General features: G+C 56.0%; 1 protein-coding gene across 1 annotated transcript; it reads left to right on the forward strand.

Annotated features, from left to right (window-relative positions):
- The first annotated feature begins 4,176 nt into the window (after nt 1–4,176).
- Nucleotides 4,177–11,298, forward strand: LOC133219404 (uncharacterized). The gene is made up of 11 exons (XM_061366725.1): nt 4,177–4,372; nt 6,380–6,622; nt 6,828–7,118; nt 7,334–7,431; nt 8,687–8,879; nt 9,059–9,170; nt 9,290–9,536; nt 9,670–9,709; nt 10,194–10,299; nt 10,376–10,422; nt 11,161–11,298. The coding sequence occupies exons 1-10, from the start codon at nt 4,261–4,263 to the stop codon at nt 10,416–10,418; spliced, it is 1,485 nt and encodes a 494-aa protein (XP_061222709.1). The 5' UTR covers nt 4,177–4,260; the 3' UTR covers nt 10,419–10,422; nt 11,161–11,298.
- Nucleotides 11,299–11,608: the final 310 nt, after the last annotated feature.

An 11,608-nucleotide genomic window follows, 5' to 3' on the forward strand; every position in this document is an offset into this window, starting at 1 on the left:
CATATGATGGAGTGCACTGGGTTTCAGTATTTCTACATCGTTTTTCTAGTGCATGCTATACACCAAGACAACAAACCTCAAAAAATGATGAATTTCTGAGGAGGCCAAACACAGATTGCTAGGCTCCAGTGCCTTTCAGGGTATGGGAAAAGAGAAGAAATACATCAGCTGTGATAGGAAGCCTCTTGCACTACATGTACATTTTTGAAGCTTGGCTGTTTTATTTCACTGTTTTTCATATGTTAAAGAGTGTCAGTGAGAGTTTCTACATCTGTCACTGGGATTTTATGGTACATTACCCAGTGAGTGCTGGCTTCGGTGCTTTCACCTTTCCTGGCTGCACAGGGATAAAAAGGTCCTGGCTCCCAAAGCCCAGGGAACCCCAAGAAAACAGGGTGGACATGACATAGTGCTGCTGCTCCTCTTGCTGTGAGCTTGCTGGAAGTCTTTACCCCATTAATCTCACAACAGCTGTGTGTGAGACAGCTGATGGATGTTCCTGAATGGACCTTAGGAGAGACCTAGATTTCAGAACCCTATCAGTGTTGCTGCTCTACTGGGGTAATGCAGATAGATTCACCAAGCACTGTCTTGCAGTGCTGAGGATGGTGGCTCCTGGGAAAGGTTTTGCCATGAAACTCTGGGTTAACTGGTCCCAGCTGTACAGGTCTGCACCTCTCCTGTGCTGGGTTACATGGGTACCTTTACAGAGTGGCTCAGAGCAAGTTGTGCTTTTCCCTGCGATACCCGGCTCTGGCCTTTCTGCTGGTCCTTGCCCCTCTGCTGCTTGCAAGGGGGCAGAAGGACTTTGGTTCCAAGAACCAGGGGGAAGCCACAGAAGCAGGAAAAAGCAGCTTGCACCTCTCTCTTTAGAGAAAAGGTTTTACTGCTCCTCTGCCTGCTTATTTGCTACCTGGCTTTACCCTGTTGAGCCTGTAGCACCTGTGTTGGGTAGGGCTGAAGCTGGTGTCTGCCTCACTCCTGAGATACTTGGGCATCCATCATGTTGTGGTGTGATGAAGCTCTGTGTGGGGATGGAGGACAGCAAGCCTTGGTGTGCTGGGAGTTGAGTGTCCCTCCAGAGAGTGGGTAATGTCCCTGGAAGCAGCAGGTGGATGCCTTTGCTATCTGGACACATGAAGCAGTGATGGCATTCCTCGGGCAATCCAGGCAGCATCCTTATTGCAGGGGAGCATGGTGGTGGTGGTGTTCAGCAGGCGCGGGGAGCTGTGAGATGAATCCCCGTGTAAGCTGGAGTGCTGCTCTGTCCTGTAGTCCCTGGGGTTGGGAAGGCTGTGGCTTGGTGGGATGGTTGTTTAACAGTGTTCTGTTCTTTGTCCCTGCCAGGGGGGCTGGTGGCACCTCCTGAGTCCCTGTTGGCCTCTTCCTGTGGACAACGTGGGCTGTCCTACAGAGACTGTGTGCTGTGTCCTGCGGTTGTTGATACCTGCTGATGTCCCCGAGGGGCATAGCAGGAGCAGCTGCTCTTTGCACAAAGGGCTGGGGGTGGTGAGAATAAAAGCGGTTTTCCAAGTCATCTGGTGTGCCATGAGTCATGTCACCCATCACACGTGGCTGGAGGGATGCTGCCCTTTCCGCTATGGGCAGCCCTCAGGTACCCAGGGCAGGATGGAGCCTGTTCCCCCCAGCTCAGTGACAGCTCCTGTCCCTTTTTCCCATCCCTGAGCTGGAGGAGGCTGTGATGGGCTTGGTAGAGATATTGATGGGGGAAGATATATTGGACCTGTGTCTGCAGAAGAGGTGTGTGGCACCAAACTGAGGTCCTGGCTGTTATCCTCTACTGCACCTCTGGCAACTGCAGCACTGAAGGAGGCCACTGGAGTCTGGATTATAGGTAGCCCAGCAGATCTGCAGGCAGGAACAGAGCTTGCCTCTATCTGCCCCAACAGAAAAGACCTCATGCTGAACCAAACCTCAGCAAGGATTTTGCTGCAGTCAGTGCTCTTCAGGTGCCATCAAGGACTCATGCTGGCCATAGATGTGGGCTTTTTTCCACTTTCTCTTTGTGTCCTGTGTCCTTGCTGTTCAGGGATAGCCATGAACATCTGAATGACCCACATGCATTTTCTAGACCAGATCTAGACAACAAAGGCTTGCATTAATTGCTGACAGTGCCTATGGCCCAGTTTTGCTCACCTTCCCACTGGGCTCTGCATGAGCCAGCTTTGTGCTCCCATTGCTCTCACTTACTATGTCACCACTTGTGCCTTGGCCTTGCCAGCTGTTTCCTTGCTGGCTTCTGTTGTTTTCTACTCCTTTGGGAGTGCAACCTCCTTGTCACTGTGTCCTCTTGCATTGCAGGTGATTGTCATCCTCCTGCCTGAGCCAGGCTGTCCTCTTAACTCCATCCTCCATCCTCTTTCTGTGTAAGGGTGTTTCTGCATAGCCTTCCAGATGGAAGAGCACCCCTGGGACAGCCAGACCTGTTTCCTGACAACTGTCAATAGGGAAGGAGCATTCTCCCCACTGGTGGAATGTACTTTTTGAAGCGTGGTTCATTTTCCCATAGCAGAGGGTGTCGCTGGTCAAATACTTGGTACTCTGCTAGGGTGGGAAGAAGCCTGGATGTCACCCTATGAGGGCATATGGGCTCTTTTGGGGGGGTTAATGATGGGAGGGAAGAAGGTACATGCTGCTCGAACTGAGTCAAGGGCTTCAGGAGTGTCAAGGCTTTTGGTTATCATGATGCCATGTGTGACCTGAGCATGCTGTGAGACCCAGCTGCAGGGGAAGAGGTTTCCTGTCTGGACAGCACATGTGATCTCAAAGGATGGGGGATGTGGCCACTGTTCTTTGTGATGGAGGGCCAGAGTGCAGGGTTGAGGTGATGGTGTGAAAGTCTCCTACCAGATAAAGGAAGTGTGGTGATGCTGCTCTTCCAGTGTAGGAAGAAGCCCATGTGTGCTGGGTAGGAAGTGGGCAGTTGTAGACAAACGTGTTGTTTAAGAGATGTGTTTCATCTCAGTTTAGGAGAGGCCACCTCCTACCCTGATACATCTTCATGGATGTGGCTTGAACTTGGTGAGCAAATCTAGGTGGTACATCCACCAGGACAGGACAAGGCAAGCTCATTTTGTGTTAAAAGGCTGGGTGCATGGAGTAGGGTGTGAGCTTAGTGGCCTTAGTGCTGTCAAAGTAGACGTGGAGGTTTGAGGGCTGGTTGTTGGGGACCATCACCCAGACAGGGCTCTTGCACCCCCTAGAACTCAGACCCTGTGGATGTCACTCTGTCTGGGTCCCCAGTAAAGGCTTGTGGCTTGGAGGGGGCTGCCTGGTGCTCTCATTGCCCTGAGGGGTCATGTCCCCTATGGGGTGCTGAGCTGAGTGCACTTTGCTGAGGGGAGGCCATGGGCTGCTGTGGCCTGGAGCTTCCCCAGGCTTCCATGGCTGTGCTGGGCAGCTCTGATGTGTTTGGATGGGGGTGTGCTGGGAACCAGTGGGTGGTGGTGCTCCCCTCTATTCATCCTGTGCAGGACTGTGTGCTGTGAGCATGATGAGGCCAAGCTGAGGGACAAGCACGGTCCTTGCTCCTCTGCAGCCCCTGCCTCTGATCTCCCAGTCCCCTGGCATCTGGGATGCCTCAGGACATAGAGGACCTCTGAGGAAGCACATGAAGAGCTGGCAAGAAGCAGTGGTAGGAACGGGGATGTGAAATGCAAGGAGTGGACCTGCTTGAGAGAGACCAGAGGAGGCCACAGAGATGATGTGAGGGATGGAACAGCTTTGCTATGGAGACAGGCTGAGAGAGCTGGGCTGGTTCAGCCTTGCAATTCGCCCCCCTATTTCTACCCCAGCTTTTTGTCTGCTCTTCAAGTGCTTTCTCGGAGGTCCTCCACCTCCTATGATCCTTGAGGGGAAGTGCAGTGACTCATCACAGCACTAAAACCCACAAGGTCACACCGGGACACATGCATATTGCCCTAGAAATGGGAGCAGTGCTTCTTGAATGCACGGTGGTAACCAGGAGGGTTTTGGGTGGAAACTCTGGGATCTCGGTGACAAGGGTTCTTCAGCTGAGTACCGCAGCCTGGGTGCCCCTGGGTGCCACAAAGTGCGGCAGCACTGGCACTGCTGGGAGGTTCCCTCTCAGAAGAGGAACACATCTATAGCTCAGGAGGTTTCCCCATGTGTCTGTTTCCTTCCTGTGCATGCCAGTCTTGCAGCCAGTCGCTGATGCCTGGGCTCAGAGGCAGCGATCTGGGCTGAGATTTCAGTCCTCCCTGGGGACTTTGCACTGGCATGGCCCTGCAGTTGCTGGTTCTGAGGGTTCTCCTGGTCCTTGTACCTCTGCTAGCAGTATGGAGTGAGAAAGAACCTCATCCCAGTGTCCAAGGGATGCCCAGGAAACCAGGTAAGAAGTGTTTTCTCCTCTTCCCTGGGAAGGTTTCAGTGCTGCTTCTGCTGTAAGTCTGATCTGCATCCCCAGTGCCTGCACAGAACTGGGTGCTGTGTGAGCTGGGGTGCCTACTGTCTGGGACACTGTGGGGGCACAAGCTATGGGTGCACTAAAAGTGGTATGGGAAGGATGGGATTGGGCTGGAGGATTGGAATGGGTCATGCCCTGCACCAGGCCTGTTTGCCAGTTGTGCCCTGGATGCTGAAGGCATGAATGAGGCATGAATTCATGTGTTGTGAATCAGGGGAAGGGTGTTCATGGAGCAGGGCTAACACAGGGCTTATGGCAGAGAAAAGGGGCAGGAGGTAAAGGGGAGAGACATCAATTTGATGAATGGACCACTCTGTGGATAAAGAACTGGCTGGATGGCTGCACACAGAGTTGTGGTCAATGGCTCAATGTCCAGCAGCTGGAGACCAGTAATGAGTGGTGTCCCTCAGAGATCAGTGTTGGGACCGGTCTTGTTCAACATCTTTGTTGGTGACATGGACAGTGGGATTGAGTGCGCCCTCAGCAAGTTTGTTGATGACACCAAGCTGTGTGGTTCGGTTGATACGCTGGAGGGAAGGAATGCCATCCAGAGGGACCTTGACACGCTTGTGAGGTGGGCTGATGCCAACCTCATGAAGTTTAACCATGCCAAGTGCAAGGTCCTACACCTGGGTGGGAGCAATCCCAGGCACAGCTACAGGCTGGGCAGAGAAGAGATTCAGAGCAGCCCTGCGGAGAAGGACTTGGGGGTGTTGGTCGATGAGAAAATGAACATGAGCCAGCTTCAGTGTGTGCTTGCAGCCCAGAAAGCAACCGTATCCTGGGCTGCATCAAAAGGAGCGTGACCAGCAGCAGGTCGAAGGAGGTGATCCTGCCCCTCTACTCTGCTCTCATGAGACCTCACTTGGAGTATTGTGTGCAGTTCTGGTGTCCTCAACATAAAAAGGACATGGAACTGTTGGAACAAGTCCAGAGGAGGGCCATGAGGATGATCAGGGGACTGGAGCACCTCCTGTATGAAGATAGGCTGAGAAAGTTGGGGCTGTTCAGCCTGGAGAAGAGAAGGCTGCATGGAGACCTCATAGCAGCCTTCTAGTATCTGAAGGGGGCCTATAGGGATGCTGGGGATGGACTCTTCATCAGGGACTATAGTGATAGAACAAGGGGTAATGGATTCAAACTTAAACAGGGGAAGTTTAGGTTGGATATAAGGAGGAAATTCTTTACTGTAAGGGTAGTGAGGCACTGGAATGGGTTGCCCAGGAAGGTTGTGAATGCTCCATCCCTGATGGTGTTCAAGGCCAGGTTGGACAGAGCCTTGGGTGAGATGGTTTAGTGTGAGGTGTCCCTGCCCATGGCAGGGGGGTTGGAACTGGATGATCTTAAGGTCCTTTCCAACCTTAACTGTTCTATGATTCTATAAAGCAGGGGATTTGAATGGAGAAATCGTGTTCATCCCCATGCCCCACTGCACTGTGTAATGGGACAGAAGTGGGACAGAGCTGAGAAAGTGACCGATCCAGCCCAGAAGTGTCAGAGGGGCACCTCTGGTCCCTGTGGGAGGGATGAGCCCTGGCTGCAGAGACCTGCATCCCTGCAGGGCCGGTGGTGCCATGGCCCATCAAGGGCAGCCTGAGCTGGGGGGGGACATGTCTGAATGGGGGCCTGGAGGGGGTCTGCTGGTATGGGCTGAATGTCCTGGGGAGCTCCGTGCTGTGTGCTATGGAAGAGGGAATATAGTGTCCTTGGACACAAGGGTGGATGGGGAGGCTCATGGATGAGTGACCCTTCGTGCTACAGGTACACAAGGAGAGCCCATCCCAACCAGCCTGAGCAAAGGGTCTCATGCTGGCAGCAGGACATGTCACCTTCCCTCTCTGTCCAGGGCCTGATGGATCGCTTGGGATTTCTTTCCCATGTCCCACCTCAGCACCTCCCACCCCAACTAACACCCACTGTCACCTCCACCAGAAATATGCCAGAGGCCTCGGTGGGACTCAAGACTCCAGCTGTCACCAGACCAGAGCAGTTACAAGATGAACAAAGAAGTGATGCTGAGCTGTCCTGAGGGTTTGCAGCCACCCTTCACCCATGTCAAATGTTCAAGAGAAGTCCAGTCCAACAGCAATGGGAAACCTGTGTACAGAGAGGTTTGGCTTCGAAAGGACAGCAGAGGCCAATGGAACCACACTCAGAACACAGTGGAGTGCATCGGTAAGGGAGGCATCAGTATCTCTCCTGGCTGCCCTGCTCTGCCCATCCTGTGTGGTGTCCTGGAGCTGCATCTCTCCCTTTGCTGGCAGGGAAGATGAGCCTCTGCTGGGTCTGTGCAGAGGGAATGATGGGGAAGGTGAAGTTTGGCTGCAGGGCTGGGAGGGGGAGGGAAGGCAGTGACCCTCTCACAATGTCTCCTCCACAGAGGTGCTCCACGTTGACCCCAGGACCCTGGAGGTTTCCAGCACCAGCATCAAACTGAACTGGTCCTGCCAGGTCCCTGAGGCGTGCTCACGCATGCGGGCCATGTGCCGGCTGGCAGGGCCTTCCTCCCCTCCCTGTGAGGCTGAGGAGGTGCCGGGAGAGGAGATGCTCCATGGGCAGGAGGGGACATTCTCCTGCCCTGCTCTGCAGCCCTTCACTGAATACAGCGTCACCATCTCCCTGCCGCCCAGCACCATCCTGTTCACATGGCCGGTCAGGACCACGGAAACGGGTTTGTATTCACAGGGATAGGAGATAAGGAACAGGCTTGGGATATGTCACAGGGCACCCGCAGTGTTGTCTCCTTGCACTGTTGTCCTGGGGATGGGGCTGCTTGGATGCTGTGGGGCTCTGGGGACGGGGCTGTGTAGGGCTGCCTGCACCCTGCTGTGTGCTCAGCCCCTGCTCATCACCCCCACTTGTGACCCCATCCTCCTGTGCTTCCAGTGCCGGACAAACCAGAGCAGCTGTGGCTGGATCCCAGCACAGGGTCCCTCAGCTGGGAGCCGCTGCCCTCCTGCAAAGGGGAGATCATTGGATACCAGGTACCAGGGGACCACAGGCTGCCTGTGTCCTCCTCCCCTTGGCACGTGCCCCCTGCATAGAGCTCACTGCAGGCGGCATGGGGATGGTGGGGATGGAAAGCTGTGATGGCCGATGGTTCCCAGCCAATCGGGGGGAATATGTGGCTGTGAAGAGCAAGAGCATTTTCTGTCTCACCCTCAACATTCCTTGTGGTGTGCAGTTGCCTGGGGAGGTGGTGGGTGCTCCGTGCCCTCTGGGCTTCCTCCCTGCGTGTGTTCAGCCTGGGGGTGTGCAGACTTTACAGCTTGGTGTGCAACACTTGGTGATGTGCCTCCTGCAGTGGCCTCCCAGGGTTTCCTGTGCCTCTTGTGCACTTGTTTCTGGTTCCCGGCACAGCGATGCCTGTGGTTTGTGCTGTTCTCTGTAAACCCCTTTCTTCTGGCAGAGCTGCATTGCTTCTTTGGGCTTTCTTCAGTGCATGGTTAGAAGCTCTGGGTTGCTCTGCTTATTGGGTTTGGGGCTTCTTCCAAGGCGCATCTCTGCTTTCTAGTACCCTTACCAGTGTGCCCCACTCCCTCTCTAAGGACAGACCTTACAGTGAAGTGACAGGGATCCTGAGGACAAGCTGTTTCTTTGTGCCTCTCTTGAGAACCTGGCAAACAGGGTCCCTGACGGCATTGATTGTGTGTCTGTTCCAGCTGGTTCCCTGCTCCCAGACACCTCTTTTCTGCCTTCAGTTAGCTCCTTTTTTGCATATTCCCAAGATGCAATTTCCATAAAGACCCTGACAGAAGCAAAGATGGCCTGGAATCTCATGAGAAATTCAGATGTTGCATTGGCATATGGAGAGCCTCCATCTGTATCTCTTGCAGGCAGTCTGTCCTCCTCTTTTGATGTAGACAAAGCCTTCACAGTCCAGCCTTGCACGCAGGGAAAGAGAAGTCAGTGCTCCCCTGTGGTGCTCCCCTGTTGCAGTGCCAGCCTGGTGACCTGGCCCCGGGCTCACTGCACCTCTTCAGACAAGCAGCCTCCCTCCTGCCCTCAGCTCCTCACCCAGGCTTGCTCCTTTGCTCACAACCGCTCCGACGGCTCCAGTGCCGGCTCCACATCCCTGCTCTCCTCCTGTCTGCTTTGAGCTCCACGCGTGGGGCCAAGGCTCCTGCTGGTTCCTCGCCAGGGGCCACTCGCAGGGCGCTTTGCTGCGCCTCGCTGCGCTGCGGGCAGGCTCCCGAGGGCAGGGGGGAGCCGCTGCCCCAGCCCTGCCTCTGTCCGCAGCTGAACATCACGGCCAGGAGCGCGCAGGACCGCGCTTTGCTGGAGCTGGAGCGGCTGCGGCTGAGCAGCTCCGCCACCGCGCACCCGCTGCCCGCGCACGGCCCCGGCACCAGCTACGTGGTGACCGTGCGGGGACTCACGGCGGCCGGGGCCGGGGCTGCGGCGCTCCGGGAGTTCCAGACCAACCGCTCGGGTAAGGCTGGCGCTGTCCCGCTCGGGTGCCCGCCTGCGGCAGCTGCCTGTGCCCATCCCCGTGGCCTCACGGCCAGCGCCACGACCCGGGGCAGCGGGAGCTGTGCTCTGCAGCCTGCGCTGCCCGGGGCCGCCCCTGCGGTGCTGCCGCTGATGCTCACCCCGGCTCTGCCCCTCCAGACGCCCCGCAGCCCCTGCCCAGGAGCTGCCGCAGCGCCCGTGACATCTCCTCATCGCGAGGGACGGCCGTGCTGCCCCTGCTCCCCATCGCCCGGCACCACGAGCCGCCGACGTGAGTGCGGCCCCGGCGGCTCTGCTCTCCGCAGCCCTCGACGGCTTCCCCACCGCAGCCGCCCCCGTTCCGCTCTCCCCATGCCCACCTCCCGGCTCCCTCTCCCCGCCTCCTTGCAGGGAGCACCAGCTGCTCGTGGCCGCCATGCACAACAGCACCACGGTGGAAGGCGTCTGCTCCGCTGAGCCGCAGCCCTTCAACGCCAGCCGGCAGCACGGGGCCTACGTGGCCGCCGTGCTCAACCTCAGCTCCCCCATGGACTTTGTGCTGGGCGACGGGACCCGCGGGCACGGCTACCACAACGCTGCCCTGCGCCCGGGCTGCAGCTACACGGCCCTGCTCCGCCTCGTGCGCCGCTCGCAGCAGGTACCCTCGAGGGGTCCTGCTCTGTGGGGACGCTGCCAGGGCATTCAGTGGCCTCGAGTGGGAGACTTTAGCCCCTGGGGTGGGCACTGGGGCAGGAGTGCACTGAGATCTCCCTCCCTTCCTCCTTCGGCAGGCAGAGAAGTTCACCTGCATCTGCTACAGCTTCTCTCTCGGTAAGTGGGTTCCTCATTCCCTGTGCCTTTCTCCTGCATGTTCCCTTTTCCCCGCCTGGTCACTTCCCACAGAGAGGTGCTGGCCACATGCAGCAACATTGGATTCTCTCTGTCCTACTTCCATCTTTGTGTAAATTCTCTCAATCTTGAGGCTACCTCAAAGCTACATGAGCTTTAGCCAGCCTTGGGCCACTTGGTCAGGTTGGCAGCAACGGCTGCTGGACTCTGTGCATCATCTGTGCCTTTCTCCTGCATGTTCCCTTTTCCCAGCCTGGTCACTTCCCATTGAGATCTGACTGAGCACAGGAACAGTGGGGTCTGTTCGGGGGGCAGAGGAAACCTTTTATTTCCAGTTCACGGCGTGCTCCTCCATCCCAGAACAAACCTAAGTCAAGACACACAGTTCTGCATACCCTTTTCCATTGTTTGGGCCATTGTCAGAAAGTGGCCCAGAACGTGGCACCCACTCCTGGCTGTGTATTAGTTGCAGAGCAGTCTCCACGTCCTTGGCTTTGGACTGTGATTGGGGTGTTTGTGCTGTTGGGTATCCTCCTGGTGTTTGCAGGGATCCAGTGGCTCGTGGTTTCCAGGTGAGAAGGAAGGGGACAGGTTCGGCAGGTCGGTGGGCAACACCAGTCTCTTACCGACTCTTCTTTGTCTTTCTAGGAAAAGGAAGTTTCTGCCTGGCAAAGCTAAGGAGGATAATTAAAAAGGTAGATAAACGCAGTTCCCTGTACCACCATCACAGACAGGGGTGTAAGACTGAGTGGCATCTGTGAGGAAAGCCTGACCTTCAGGAGAAACACCTACTCATCTTCATCACTGACATGTCCCCTCATTTTCTCCAGGCTTATGGTGCTGGGAATGGTCAGGGTGGCTCTGGCTGCTAAGCAGGGCTTGGCTTCAAGCAGTGCTCCCAGGCTGGACCAGGGGCATATGCCAGCCAAGACAGGCATCCCAAAGCGTGTCTGTTGGCTCAGCCCTTTGAGCCAGCCGTGACTGATGCACCCAGTGCTTTGTGCCTGCCTCCGACACTCATGCATGCAGGCTGTGAGCTTCCCACGTAGCCCAAGGGCACACAGCATCCTTTGCCCTGGGTGCCGCTGGTCTCCACAGGTAAAGGTGACCAAGCTGTAGATCAGCCACTGCAGCCCCTGCCTAGGACCACAGGGGACATTCAGAGCAGAGAGGGAGTGAAGAACATGGGGAGGATGACCCCAGCCCAGTGCTGATGGCTGCTGGGACTGCTGGTGCTCCTGTGACTGTGACCAGCACTGGGGGTCCCATTCAGTTCAGCAAAGCTAGAGCAAAATTGGAGGCCAAGTGGGTTGTGAGCTTTCTCTTTCCTCACACTCTTCACCTCCCAGCTCTCACTTACTGATGTTTAAGGTCTTTGAATGGGGATGTCTGTAGTTTCCTCTTTTAGGCTTTGCTTTCATTTCTGTTTCCAGGAAGAAGGAACAAGTTTCCCAGTCCCTGACTTGCATGGGCTCAGGCTGAAGGATGGTCCATGCTCTTGCCATGTCCTGGGTTCTCAGCTCCTCTTCCTGCTCTATCTGCTGATATTCAGCCATACCCAGGGCTCTGCTGGAGCTGCCTTCGTGACTCTGCCTGCTCTAAATAGCCAATAAAGAACTGTGGTTTGAAGGGGTCTGCCTGCCCCACTACAGCTCTGGCCTGTCCCCTCATTGCCCATGTGGGGCCACACTCCCCTGCAGAGAGCTAACTACACCTTGTTGAGGGGAAGCCATGAGCAGGGCTGCTGTGCCCCACACCCCTGAGTGGTTCCTGACAGTCCTTCCAACCTGCAGGGCTACACTGGGCACATCTCACATGAGTCTGGGTGAGGTGCATGGTGGCAGCCAGAGAAGGGTGATGTTCCTCAACACACATCTTGGG

This window comes from Neopsephotus bourkii, unplaced genomic scaffold (genome assembly GCF_033783945.1).
Source record: "Neopsephotus bourkii isolate Nb327-2 ecotype Australia unplaced genomic scaffold, CSIRO-AGI_Nbou_v1 NB_125, whole genome shotgun sequence".
NCBI lineage: Eukaryota > Metazoa > Chordata > Aves > Psittaciformes > Psittacidae > Neopsephotus > Neopsephotus bourkii.